Here is a 14,722-nt window from a genome sequence, read left to right as displayed (position 1 = left end):
CAGGCCCTTGTGGGAGATTAATGATTTTTTTAACTCTTTTTTTACTCATTTAGAAAAGACCGTTTTGGACGATAGACTCCAAAAAAAAAAAAAAAATGGGCCCTCGCCTATTAAGAAATGCTTTTTTAATGATTTCATAAAAATGAATAGAAAGCAATGCAAACATTCTTAAAAATTCCAAAACTTAGCACTCACTTGGGTGTGGGTTCAAATCACACCATTAGGATTTTAGTATTGTGATCTTGTATTTGACATTTTTTAAAAACCCTGCAAATATGAAGTGTTTTTAAATGCAGCATCTACAATGTTATAAACACATCAGATACATCAACAGTAATTTTTCACTATTATTTTTCCTACCTAATATTACCCAACTGCCATATTCTTAGTACTATAATACATTTTTTTTAAGTATAATATTGATAAGAAAATTTGCATTAAGTGCCTTACATACATACTTGGTCATGAACAAATCACTTCTCCAGCACTGTTTTCCCACCTGTTTCAGTGGGAGGATATTTGATGCTGAAATCACTAATCAAGATAAGAAGACATTATTTCCTCTCTAAAGATTTCAAAGAGATGAACTAATATCACATACTAATCTAGCGCGTTGTAGCGGTAACAACACTGACTCTGCGTCAGCCAGAACTGGGGCCAACTCGAAGCCCCGCCTCTTAATTTGTTTGACACGCGACACTGGGCCGGTTCCTTACCTTCTGAGTCCCACTCGGGAGGATTAAAAAAGAAAATGTTCCTGAAGCACCTGGCACGTAAACGGTACTTGATAGAAACTGCTAGTTTCCTGCCTCCCTGTGTCTACTATCTTACAAGAATGAAAGAATGGGAAAGGGAGGAAACATCCCAAATGCAAGAGCCCGACAATAAAATGCAAGACGGATCCACCACTGCTTGTCTCTCAAATGCTCCTAAAGGCTCTCGTGCAATATTCAAGGTAACAGTGAAGCAGGAATTTTCTGCCCCGGTTCCGGCAGCCTCTTGCATGACAGCATCCCTTCACAGTCAAACTCCTCGGAGTGAAAGCAACTTACACCGTAAGCACAACGTAAGTCCTTCATGAATGTACCTCGGCTTTTCAATAGGAGAAAAACACTGTGGAGTATAAATCTGCTAATAAAGAATCCCCCCCTCAGCTGGAAAATGCATAGTGAGCTCTGGGACTAAATGGGTGTTTTTCAATTTTCACCATAGGATGCAAATCGTATACAAAAAATAAAATCTATAAAAAGAATTTTAAGTATTGACCTGCCTAAGCTTTCTTCTGAAAGCCTTGTAAGTTTTTTCAAACTTAAAAATTTTTTTTAGAGACAAGTTCTCGATCTGTTGCCCAGGCTAGATTCACACTCCACCCACTTCAGCCTTCCGAGTACCTGGGACTACACGTCCACACCACCAGTGACCCAGAAAGCCTTATAAAGCACATTGTTGATCCTAACAAATGTCAGTCCCTAGAGATCACGGCTGTTGGCTCTAAGTACTTAGGGGTGTGCAGTTAACTCTTTCAAACCCCACGAAGCTCAGGAGTGCTTGTAGTAGGGAAAGGTCTTGCTAGGCATGTAGTGTCCCAGAAGCACACATGGGACAAGAACGATGACACCAATTTAATAGCGAGAAACTGACCGAAGAGTGGTGAAGGCCCACCACCCACAAAGGCACAGACCAGCCAGTGATGAATCTGAGATTAAATCTATCTTGGACTAAGAACGTCTGCCTCCCTCTTTGTGGAAGTTGTGTATCACCAACAATGAACCCATGAAGGCGAGGAAACTTATTTCCTATCACCAACACGCCATACGGGAGAAATCACCCGGCAGCCACCCCAACCGACCTGCCCCCAGAAGCCCTAGAGACGGAGAAACCACAGTGCAGGCCAAAGCCGTAAGGGCCTAGGGTCAGCACATATAATCAGCTCCAAGGAGATATTTTTTTCCTTACTAATTGTATGGAGGAAACCTTGCTTGTAAAATGGACAAGCAGGAGCATGCTAGCATTGTTTACATCAATTACCAAAATGCAGCACTCCCCAATTAAGAATGTTTTAATTGTTGGACTCCAGCATACAGACAGAAGACACATTTGTCACTGAAGGAGGAGTTAGATAAAGTCCATCCCGTCGTCTGTGCCCTGCTTAAGGCTGACTCAATATTGATTTGAAATATTTGCAGGTATCTCCTTTCCACCCGTTTTACCAGCCTCATTTACTGCCGTTGGCTTCTTACGCACCCCACGCTCTGGCCACACTGAACTCCCTGTTTCCCTTCAGTACCAGAGATTCCCCTGTTGTTTCCCAATGTGTCCCCTGCAAAACTCCTACCCACCAATTCAAATTTCCTCCACCCTATGAAGCCATTTCCAACTCCACTTATCACTCATTTAAAAACTTTTTCAAATCTGAAAATATAACATCCATGTCGGTACCTGCCCCACCACCACTACCACATTTTGAACAATTTCAGGTCTGCGACCTTGTTTTGCTCAACTATAAACAGCTCCTGCCATAGACCAATGCTTCTAAAATGGAACAGCGACCAGCAAAGCAAGGGCTAGTCAGGTACAGTTCATCTCCATTTACTTCCACATTTCATGGTTAATGATAACTTCAACATTATATTGGCAGTTTTAGTATCGACTTAAGTAGTATTAATTAATTATTAATTAATAGTATGAATTTTGGGGCCAGGCGAGATGGCTCACCCCTGCAATACTAGCTTTCTGGGAGGCCAAGGCAGGAGGATTGCTTGAGGTCAGGAATTCAAGACCAGCCTGAGCAAGAGCCAGACCCCATCTCTACTAAAAATGGAAAAAATTATGCGGGAGCAGTGGGGTGTGCCTGTAGTCCCAGTTACTTGGGAGACTGAGGCAGGAGGATCGCTTGAGCTCAGGAGTTTGAGATTGCAGTGAGCTATGATGACGCCACTGTACTCTGCATTTTAGCCAGGGCAACAGAGTGAGACTCTTGTCTCAAAAAAAAGTATTAATTTTTAAGTAATTATTTATAGAAACTACTTTAAGACAGGCCAGATATGTTCAACGATTCCTTATTCTCAGACATTGTTTTATTCCTAATTTCATCCCCAGATTAATCTCTCCTATCCAAAAGGAAATTTAAAAAAAAAAAAATTTTATCTATAAAATTTGGGAATTGAGCTATATAAAGTATCCTCCAGTTTTATGATTTTTGAGTTATAGGAGGAGTCGCAGGAGGACTAGGACCATTTCTGGACTTATTAAATCTTATTTGGGAATTGCTGAAATAGAGCATGTTATCATGTTTCTCCCCAAAGTAACAATAACCAAAAAAAGAAAACCCTAGAAAATATAACTCAATCTTCTCTAATATTTTGAAATAAAAATTATAAAAAAATATATAACTCAGTCAATAAATGGAATTCAAGAAAAAATATTTTAATATTCTTACAATCCACAGAGAATAAATGCCAAAGAAAATTTAAGTCAGTAAATCTACACGTATAAGAAAATTTTTAGCCAGAATGAAAGGCTATTTTTGACACAGAAATTAACAAACTGCCTGTCAAAAATTAAGTTCAACATTTTTTTAATAAACACAAAGAATTCCGGCCGGGCACGGTGGCTCACGCCTATAATCCTAGCACTCTGGGAGGCTGAGGCAGGAGGATCACTCGAAGTCAGGAGTTCGAGACCAGCCTGAGCAAGAGCGAGACCCCGTCTCTACTAAAAAAAATAGAAAGAAATTATCTGGACAACTAAAAATATATAGAAAAAATTAGCGGGACATGGTGGTGCATGCCTATAGTCCCAGCTACTTGGGAGGCTGAGGCAGAAGGATTGCTTAAGCCCAAGAGTTTGAGGTTGCTGTGAGCTAGGCTGATGAGCGAGACTCTGACTCAAAAAAAAAAAAGAAGAATTCCAAAGGAACAAAATAGGCAATATTTTAATTCCAGGCTGCATGGTAGGAGTCTGGCTGATCTCAGAAACTCATTGCCCTCCCACCACCTTCCAACACGCACACAGCCCACGACCAAGACAGAGTCCTGGGGAGGAGGCCAGGTCATCCACATGATGACTCTCATCAGAAGGAAGGTCTCCTTTTTTCCCAGACAGGTCTTATGAAAGCACAAATTAGCAACAAGTATACAAAGCTAAGACACACAAAAAGTCAAAGAAATGAGGCTTCTGAGCAGGGCAGAAATGGTTTTCGTGGCACTTTGACACTTATCCTGGAAGAATGCTGTGTACCAGGATCCTGCCCACACCTCCATTCCTGCTGGGGAGGGGAGCCTGGGAGCCCCCACTTCCAGCAGCACAGTAGGACAGCCCCTTCCAGAACACTCAGCTCCTGCAGTCCCCTGAACCCCCACCAAGAGAGCTCAGAAACCTGGTGCCACCAAGTAGAAACACTGCTCCTGTCATGCCATGGGACTTAAAAAAAAGCCTGCTGAGAATGCCTATTGGTGGTTGCCTACAACTAGGGGGATTTTTCTGGGGGGAGTTAAAATCAAGATCAAGTTTGATATGAACCTCTGAAACAGTTTTGAACTTCCCTGCTGTAACTCACAATCATTAAAGCAAGACAGTTATGTTGCTACTTACATTTCTAAATGGAGGGATGTGTGGCCTCACTCTTGAACTGGGAGCGTGCCTGAGATTGCCCTTTGTGTGGTAGCTCAGTTGCACCATTAAACAAAGGTAGCCTTGAACTGCTCATTTCTACCAGTCAGCGACAGGGAGCATTGGAGATCACCGGGGTGGATACGTTATCTCAGGAGGCTTAAACTCCACGCTAAGGAAGGTGCTGTGTAATACATACACTTTCTAAACACCAGACACTACCTTGCTGTGTGGATCTGATATTTTCTTCACCCTACAGCATTTCACAAAATCCTCTAGGCAATCAGTTACAAAGCCAGCTGCCCACCAACATCATGCACTGTGACCAAAATGGGAAAATGACACACCTTTGTCAACACAGCTACCTTTTAAAAATGCTTCTGCCAGCTGCTCACAGATGGCTCCTCCAGCAGACTCTTCACGGCTACTCAGCTGCCACTTTGGCCAGGCCACATGCATGAAGGCTCAGCCCACCCACAGAAGACACTGCAAAGTGCTAAAAGGACCCATGGGCATACACAGGGACTCCCTGGTAACAACCTGGGGAAACCACTCAAGGCTACTACAATCATTCTTAGAGTGGGAGAGTTTCCAAAGGAAGCCAGCAGATGGGCTTCTGCCAAGGAGGCCTGATTCCCCAACACACGCATCAGGTAGGGGCTTAGGGAGACATCCGTGATGGTATGGACACATCCATGACAGGGTTACCACGGAGTGGGGGAGAAACCTGCAAGCCCAGGTGCCAGCCGTGTGCCCTCGGAGAGAGGCCAGGAGGAATGGGTCCCTGGGATGGAAGGGAGGACGGCAGACAGACCAGCAACCCCACCCCTAACTGGAAACTGGGGCCCAGCCTCATCACCAAGAGCTGCCCCCGGCTGCAGCACACACACCAGCCACAACTGGCTCCCAGACACCAACCAGCAAGCCTAGGACCAGCTGTAGAACTCCCGAGGGCCCCCTTCCAGCCAGACCGGGGCCCTTTCCACTGCCTATTTACTCTTCTTTACCTGGAGGGCAACTGATAGGACTTGCTAATAGCCAGTTTGGAATTTTACATCACAAAACCACCAGAGCAAAACTAACTCCACCCAGAAAAATTCCAAGTCCGCAAAGCCCATTGTTGGGCAAATATCTCTGCTTCAGTGCCATTTATCATTCAAATTAGGTTTTTGCCACACTTAAGTTGGATGTATCACCAAAAAAGTGACTTGGAGCAGGCAGCCATCCTCATTTCAGCTGGGAGAGACGTGGGCTCTGAGGCCGAAAATCTGGCTGCTCCCTCAACGCTCTGGAAAACCAAGACCCTGTTTCGGCTCATTTAGCTACATAATTGCTTCTGAGGACCAGGGCATAATAAAGAATATCTTAAAATAATTTTGATCTTTTCATTTCCCCACAAGTAGCACATTCTATTTACCACTTTAGATCCTTAAAGTTACATCCTACCCACCTGTAGGAAAAAAATCATACACCAGAGTGCAACTTTAGAAAGACTAAAAACATTCTTTAACGTGTATCTGTAACAAACAAAAACTAAATGCCTTTTTCCTTTGTGAAACTCTGAACAGACATCTTGTTCCATTACAGAAAAAGTGCAAAAGAATTTGGTCGGAGGACAAAGAGACATATCAAATATAATTTGAAGCACAGTTCAAATATTTTGTCTTAAATATTTAATTTTTGTTTGTTAAAGCCAGTAAAAATACGATGCAAAGAAACCAGGTCTGTGGTTCCCAAACACCTCCAGGGCAGCAGTTTCAATTTCACCTGGGGCGCTTGTTCAAAAATACTAATTTCCAAACCCCACCCTCAGAGACTCTGACTCAGAAAACCCAGGGTGGGGCCCAGGAATCTGTAGTATTTTAAAGTACCCCAAATAATTCCAATGCAAAACTAAACGTAGAAAACAATTACTAATAGGGGTTTAAATGCTGGTGTTTGGTCCTAGGCTAGTCTCCGCATAAACCTAAAAATCACCAGGGCACTTTTCAAAGTCCTGCTTCCCCGCGGCCCTGCCCTAGGCTCACCGAGGTCTAAGGTGGGGCCCAGCAATTTTTTTCAAGAGCATTCCAGGTAAATCTGGGAAACATTAGGGTGGGAAAATGCTCTTTAGGTGAGGCAAACTGAGTTTCAATCACAGCTTTACAAAAGCTGTGACCTTCACAAAGACCCTGGTCCTGTCTTCTGTGGCACAAATGGCTCCCAGGTTTGTCATGTGGCTGAAAATAAGGACAATTAAGGTGCATCAGAAGACAGGAGGGCCTCCCAGCAAGAGCGCAATTGGGAGAAGAAAAATCACTGAATACCGCAGCACGTAACACATTGTGAGTTTTGCTTTGGATAGATGAAAAAAAGGAAAAAAGAAAGCTGGAGTTGACGTGATAAGCACAAATAACTTAATGTCGTGGGCACTGGAATCTGTGAAACCACTGGCCTTGTAGCTTTTCTGATCCATATTAGAAATACACATATACATACATACATATATAGCAACTCTAATAAAAACCTGGAAATAAAACAATTTAAAGCTCTTTAAAACCAAAACTTCATGCTTTTACTTGAGTTAATTTAACCATAAAAAATGATATAGATCTTAATTAAGAGGTTTGTAAAGTACTTCAGTTTGTCATTTTGTTGACATTTAAATGTAATTTCCTCTAAAAACTATTCTTAGGTATCACTAACTAAACTGAACTGTTGGTTTAGATTATTATACTACCAGATAAGATAAAATTTGAGATAATTTACTAGAGAACAACCCACTAATTTAGGAGTCTATATTGTTTCAACACTTACCCCTGAGGCTGTAGGTTGTGTCGTAGGGGAAGTATTTTTGCTGCAGTCATCTGAGTTAGAAGAGGTTGAAGTTGGAGTCATAGGAATGGAATTATTGCTATTACCTGCAACAGTCAAAATTAACCTTATAAATATACATTTACTCTACTGTTAAGATAGGCAAATACTTTACAATCAAATGGCATTTTGTTATATTTACCAGAGCAACTCTTTGACTTATTTATGTTCTTAGGTTTTCGTTTCCTGGTTTGAATTCCCTCTTTTTTCATAGCAAGAGGTCGAGGCACCTAAAAAAATTTCATAGGCTATAAGCTTAATCAGTATTATACTGAAGTAAAACCAAACTCAAGATTCAACACTGGTACTGAAAGCCCCCATTTAAAAGAACTTGGCATAAGTTTCAATCCAATTTTTATGCACTCAATAGATTCCAAGTGTACAAAGACTACACTTTTCCCATCAAATGCAGAGATTCCTTCAGGGAAAATGGGGTGATTTGCCAAAGAGAATTTAATACCTTTAACTTAATGTTTATTGTTTGAAATGACTTCAATTATAGAGTAAATATTTATTGACTGAGTATTTTTAAAGAGATCATATATTCTATTCCTGACAGATGCAAGGTTATTTTTCTTTTTAAGGTTCAGGTGTTCATAATATTTTGTGCAACCTTTTAAAATGAAGTATCATTATTTGGAAACAGTCTGAAAAAAAAAGAAACGAAATGAAATCTTTCAAACTGTAACTATCATCTTTGCACAAGTGTCTTTGATTACTTCTAGTTATTGCTCGCCTAGTTGATTTCTTTAACTGTTCAGTTTTTAAAAATTGGTTACTATCATGTTATCAATTCTAAAATGCACATTTTCCACATTTTCATATTTCTAAAATTGGAATGTGTCTTACAATGGATGTTTCTGATAGTCTAATTGGCAGCATTTTTGGTTTCTTACTGGTGCATAAGAGTTTATTATAATTAATATCAGATCCAATAAAGTGGATATATTCCATACATATTGAATATAGAGTACAATCAATAAAATATACATCCAAATTTTTCACTTTCATTTCGCAAATTTTTTAAACTGAAACCATGCACAAACCAAACACTAAATGTACACGAGTGAGCAGAATAATTGGCGCACCCCGTGCAGTTTCATGTAGAGTCCACAAGCATTGCACACAGGTTCACCCTCAGCGTTTCTGCGCCATAAGGTGGTGGTTGTGGTATGACAGTTGGCACAGGACAATCCAAGCCGCCGTGACGAAGGCTAAAAACAGCACAAGAATGTAAGTAGAAAAATATAAATGATTTTTATGTACACTCTACATTCATACATTGATGTATCATGTCCCTGTCATCAACAAGCATGTATCTGCTTTATTATAAATGAAATGTTTCTTGAGAAAAAAAATTTCAAGTGTAATTAGGTTGACCTTCCTGGACCGAGAAACTTAAGTTTTGCAAAGTGTGCTTGATACCATACATTTGACTTGCTCTCCCAGTGCATCATCATAGATTCTAGAATAACTGGAAAGCAGTCACACGGTTGGCCCATACTCCATGCAAAGCTTTTACCACCACTGTTAACATGGAGAGCCTCACCCATAGTTTCTTCTCCAAGAACTGTTTCCCAGTTACTACTGTTACTTTTTAAGGAAAATTAAAAGACTTTCTAAAAGTTGCCCGAATAGTTACATTCTGAAATATACCAGAAGTAATACAACTAGACTCTCCTTAGAGCCCCCCTACCCCATCCACGCACAGCAGTTGGCCATGCACTGTTGTCACAAGTCTGAGACATAAGTCATGCAATGCAATCACAAGCCACCTGCCAATGTGCTAAATGGCTTTGGGCAGTCTCCAATTCCCCTGAAAACTGGAGATAATCAGATTTCTTAGATAGGTGTAGAGGTCAGATTTCTTAGATAGGTGTAGAGGAATAAACCAGAAATCATTACAAGGGTCTATATAGATTAATGGAAATTGACCTAAGAAAAGGTATGAAATTTTTGTAAAGAAAGAAATATTTTAATACATTTCATAATTATTGTTGTGATTGCCTACTTCCTGAATTTTTGTTTTATACCTTTCACAAAGGTACAAGCAAATTTCATAGCATTGCTTTAATGCTGGCATTGTCTTATATACAGTGACGCTAATATTTATGTGCTCCATCTGTTATACTCAACTTTTGTTCATACTAAGGGTTAATTGTTATTACCAGGAAAAGCCACCTGCCTGGCACTATAACTCCCATTTCTGTTTTCTTTATGTCCATAACACCCTTAAAAGGAATTTGTTTTCTCTAAATTACTACATGTGAATTATAAAGGGTAAAAATTTAAGCTAGTATATAATTTCCTACCCCAAATGGTAAAATACAAAATTTGTTTTAAAATTACCTAATCTAAATTTCTTTTTTAAAATTTGCTTTAAATTACTATAAAAATTGTGCTGCAACCTCAGTAAAAAATGTTATGGGGAAAACTCAGGGACCAAAGCAAGTTGAAAATTACAAAACTTGGAAAGTTAAGAAAAGAAATTATAAAGAATAAAGAACAAAAATATAAACTGAGCATGTACTGAACATTCAGATTATAAGACAGAGATTTCCAAAATCTTTGCTAGCAAATTTAAAAGATGAAATTGAACTTTGCATTTACAGTTCATATCCTGTTGCATTACTTTAGCATCACTCTTTATAGACAAATTAAAAAACAAAGAGACACTGGTAAACCTTTTAGCACTACAACATTTCTAAGAAGTCAGTGCTAAGAATCAATTTGACTTCTGGTTGAAATGAATATGCTTGGCTGACAGAAGAACTACGTGGGAAATTGCTTTGCTAAATGATGAAAACATTAACAAAACCTTACACATCAAAGCTTTTCTTTTTTCTCCTTATGGTTAAAATAAAATAATTTTCTAGGTGAGGGACAGGAAGGTTCATTTTATAAACAGGCCATTTATGACGGTTTCCAATGGAATTTAGAGCCAATGTGAAGCAAACTTGTTATCAGAATTTGCCATTATAACAAAGAACTTTATGACTGTCAACTGCAGATCATAAGTGAAGCCAGTCCTCATAAACATGTGAAATGCAGGTGAATGGGTTATAAAAGTTCCTTGTAACAAGTGATCTCAGTTATATTCCTCACTGACAAGGAATTCAAGTTACACCATAAATCTCTAATTTTGCAATGTATTACAAGTTCAGATTCACAGTGATTGGTTCTGTGCTGCTAGCTAAACAAACTTGAGTTCAACATTCTGTTTCTGAGAACTAAGATAGATCCATCAAAACCATAAATAAGAAGCCCACAAGGAGAACTAATTGATAGCAACACACCCTTTAATTGGTATCATTTATAACCCATTTACAAAGCATATTGGCTGACCTTGGTTACCACCAAGACACCTGTCCCACAGAGAGAAAACTAATGGGTTCAGAAAAGTTAAAAACCGTTTTCTTTCTGGGAAATTATTTTTACGGGTAAGTGTACAAAACAAATGGCACTATCTAAATATGGATGTTATTAGATCAAATTTATAATGCAACTAGAACCTAAATGGCTATTATTCCAAATACCAGATTTTGCTCATCTCAAGAAAAATGTTACCTTTTAGAGTTCAGCTAGTACCCAGCTCAATGTTGCCTTTCCCCAAAAATAGTAATAATCAGTTTCATTGTTCATGCATTCTCTAATACATGGAAACAAGGAAGTTCTGTGGAATATTTTCCAGTGACTACTTTTTCTTTTTTAATATGATGCATTTAAGAAAAATGAAAACCATAGAGAGTCACACAATGAAGTTAAAGGGTGTCCTTTAAAGGAAATTTTAAGCTGTGGGAGGTTGTAACAAGCTTAAGGCACATACATTTATTAAATTAACCTTGGCCACTTTATTTTAAATGCATTAAAAACAAAACAACCATAAAACTAATTGCTTCTCTTTAAGGTGTCAGACTTACATTGTGATGCAATTTCACTCTAATCTATTTAACACAAACAACATGTGTAGCATTTGTTCCTGCTAATTAGAGTACAACAATTAAATAAATTACTTGAATACTTAAGACATCTGGCATCTAACTGTAAAATATTTAGCTTTAAAATGTTATTAGATTATGAGTACTTGGCTAAACAAATGTTAGCTTTACAATGGTGTTTGTGAAAACTTTATTTTCTCTAATCACTACAGTGGTAAATACCCTCTCCTGCTAATAAGCACACTTAACAATGACAACAGGAGATAACTTTCTAGAAGAAAATCGGAATTCCCATACGAGTAAACATGGTCAAATGTGTCCAAACTGGTGAAAATTCTCAACTTGAGAGCATAGAGACTACACGGGTTCTCAAGTCTATGTAGTTCTCTCAACAGCCAGATTTCAAAATGACAAAGATTAGAGTAAATTTTCAGACTCAAGGGCAATCAAAAGACATATGGAATTTGGGGCTAAACCTGTCCCTCTCTGGGGTAAGAGGTAGAAGGGACCAAGAAGCAAAAAGGACAAAGTGAAAGGGCCCCAGAATGAGGCTGTGAGGAGGGCAGGGCGGGTGGGTGTGTTTCTGCCATATTCTATTTGACGCGAATGTTGTAAGTGAACGTGGTTTTTCAAGAATAAAATCCAAACCAGACCAAAGAGTACACAGTGAAAAAAATCTTCCTTCACCTGGCCTCGGTCAGTCTACTCAGCTTTTCTCCCCAGAGGTTACCGCCACTACCAATTTCTTGTGTGTCCTTCCAGAATTATTTCAGTGCATTGGCAAGTACATCTAGAGATACGTAAATATAGATTTTTGAACTTTTAAAAAATGGTAGCACAATGCACTTTCCTTTTTTGTCATTTAGGGACGTGCTTCCCTATGTGTGAATATGGGGCAAGGCTGTCTTGGCTTCCCAGACGCTGGTTTCAGGGTGACCTCTGCTCGGGCGCCAGCGGGTGAGCGCCCGGGGCCCGCCGGCCGGGGCCGACTGGACAGCGGCGGACGCACCTGTCCCCGCGGGGGCGCCCGGGGCTGGCCGCGCGGCAGGGCGGCGGTCACACTCACCACGCGCTTCTGAGGCTTGATGAGGGGCCGGCTGAGGCCGTTCATCTTGCTATAGAGGCCGCAGGCGTTGCACAGGTAGTGGCCGGTGCCGTCCCGCCGCCACAGCGGCGTCTGGATGGAGCCGCAGTTCACGCACTCGCGACTCTCAGGCAGGTCTTCCAGCAGGTCTGCGGCGAGAGCAGGGGACCGGGTGAGGCCGCGCGGGGCCGCCCCTCCCCACGGCACCCCAACACCCCAGGCCCTGAATCCCCGCCCGCGCCCTGGCCGCGACGCCCGGAGCCAGGGTTTTGATTTCGTCGCTATTGATCTGCTGACCATTTGTCCGATACTTCTGCACCCCCTGGGCGCCCCAAGAGAAACCCTGGGAAGGTCGGAGTCAGTGCTGCAAGCAGAGGACCTCAGAGGTCGGCTTGGTCCCCTGACCCCTACTCTCAGGCTCCCCCCAGCTTTTTAAAACTGAAATCCATCATAATTACAATATGCCACTTGCCAACCCCCGAGCCACACACTATTAACGCTGATCACTGACCCCCACTGCAACCCACAAACATCCCGGGACACGGTGAGATTGCCTTATTTACTTTTATCTCAAGTAATTTTTAAAAGGCATTTTCTATATCTGCCACTCTTCCTTATTCACCTTTTCTCCAATTTAAAATAGTCAAGTGAAATAAAAGTACTGTTCTTAGGCACTTACGATAATTAGAAATTATAAATGGGAAAATTACTACGGTCTTCTCAGGGGGGGGAAAAAGCACTATTATTAAGCATAGAGTTTAAGTTTAATTTTCTTGCCGCAGGATCAAACACTAAATATTCCGATTTAGAAGTGGGTCTAATTGCTTCTAACTGCAAAGGTTTTACAAAAGGTTGCTACTTCACTGATTTAGAAAATTACCAAGACCTTCCCAGAGATAAATAATAGTCTTCTAATTTCCTACACTAAAATTTCAATTTATGCAATCTATCTAAAATGTGTCTATTTTACATCATTTTTATTATTTGGCTGGTTTTTAGAATTCACAACTACCTAAACCTGCTAATAAAAAGAAACCTTAATTAAGAGTACATGGTTCTAACATTTATTACTTCCCCTCAAGAAGGTTAAATAAGAATAAATATCTATTGTCTACAATGAGACAGGTTCTTATGTAGACTTTTTAAAAATAATGTTTCCTACTGTTTTGGGTTGTTTAGAGGGTGTAAATGTTCTAGTTTGTCATTCTTGAAGAAGCATTTCTGAATTACTTTTTAAAGTAAATAAACATTACACTTTAGAGTTTTTATTTAAAGATTATGTGTACTAGCAAACCTTTCTATTCCCTCACATTCCCCTACAATTTATAGCTTGTGTCTACCATCAACTGTCTGGTAAAGATATTTAAATATGACTTTAGCATAAAAACTCTTTAATTCCATCAATACTATTTACCCTACAAAGTAAGTCTCTTTTCTCCTGATTTCCTGAGTTATGTCTTAAGTTTAAAAGACACTAGCATCCTACACAACCCCGAGTTCAAAGTTGTCATGGGGATATTGCAACTTACAACACATCACAAAGATTTATTCTTCTGTGCCTTAAAAGCCACTATTGACTACGGTAATCAGTAAAATGCTGAGGACTTCAAGGACGCTGAAGTTAAACAAGGTATTCGTCTTTGTTGTTGACTTTAAAATGTTACCTATCAGAGCCCCTCTGGATAGAGGAGTGGGGCGTTCCCTGGAAAACCCAGCCCTAAGCCTGGCCTCCTTCCTCTTTGCTGGGAACAATAAAGACGTCCAGGAGAAGACAGTGTGAACCCCCAGGTAGAACCCTTCATTCATCTGAAAACCCAAAGACAAAATTTCGTTTAAAGTCCACTTTGGATAAACAAAATCTAGGAACTTTGCTTATTTCTAATTAAAGAAAATCTGTCTCATTGCTTCCCTACCTCTCTCCCACACCCACCAGGCAGCTACAATTCTATAACTGACAGAAATGGGGCAAAAAAAGTTTTATAAAAATTATAAAACCTGTGCTGAAAGCTTGTTCCCCAAGTTCCCGTGATTCAATTCATCAACCCTCTCCTAACATGGCTGGTGGGCTGATGCTGCTGAGCGACAGTTCAGGGTGGGAGCTTAGGAGGGTGCAGGACTCAGGGAATAAAAAGCTGTGAGGACCCTGAGCTCACCCCATCCACCCCCAGTCAGGGACAGGTATATGAAGTGGGTTTCCAGAAACCTCCAAACCGCGCAGGTTGGTAACACTTAGCAC

General features: G+C 40.3%; 1 protein-coding gene across 1 annotated transcript in view; it reads right to left on the bottom strand.

Annotated features, from left to right (window-relative positions):
- Positions 1 to 14,722, bottom strand: part of GATA6 (GATA binding protein 6) — a 32,221-nt gene that overhangs the window by 12,411 nt on the left and 5,088 nt on the right. The window contains exons 3-6 of the mRNA XM_012652138.1: positions 12,469 to 12,635; positions 8,553 to 8,678; positions 7,607 to 7,694; positions 7,408 to 7,511 (exon numbers count right to left, since the gene is read on the bottom strand). Coding sequence (XP_012507592.1) covers positions 7,408 to 7,511; positions 7,607 to 7,694; positions 8,553 to 8,678; positions 12,469 to 12,635 — 485 coding nt within the window. The remainder of the gene's footprint in view (positions 1 to 7,407; positions 7,512 to 7,606; positions 7,695 to 8,552; positions 8,679 to 12,468; positions 12,636 to 14,722) is intronic.

This window comes from Propithecus coquereli, unplaced genomic scaffold (genome assembly GCF_000956105.1).
Source record: "Propithecus coquereli isolate 6110/MARCELLA unplaced genomic scaffold, Pcoq_1.0 Scaffold38, whole genome shotgun sequence".
NCBI classification, from domain to species: Eukaryota; Metazoa; Chordata; class Mammalia; order Primates; family Indriidae; genus Propithecus; species Propithecus coquereli.
Note: the sequence above shows the minus strand (reverse complement) of the source record. Positions and strands in the feature narration are given on the sequence as shown.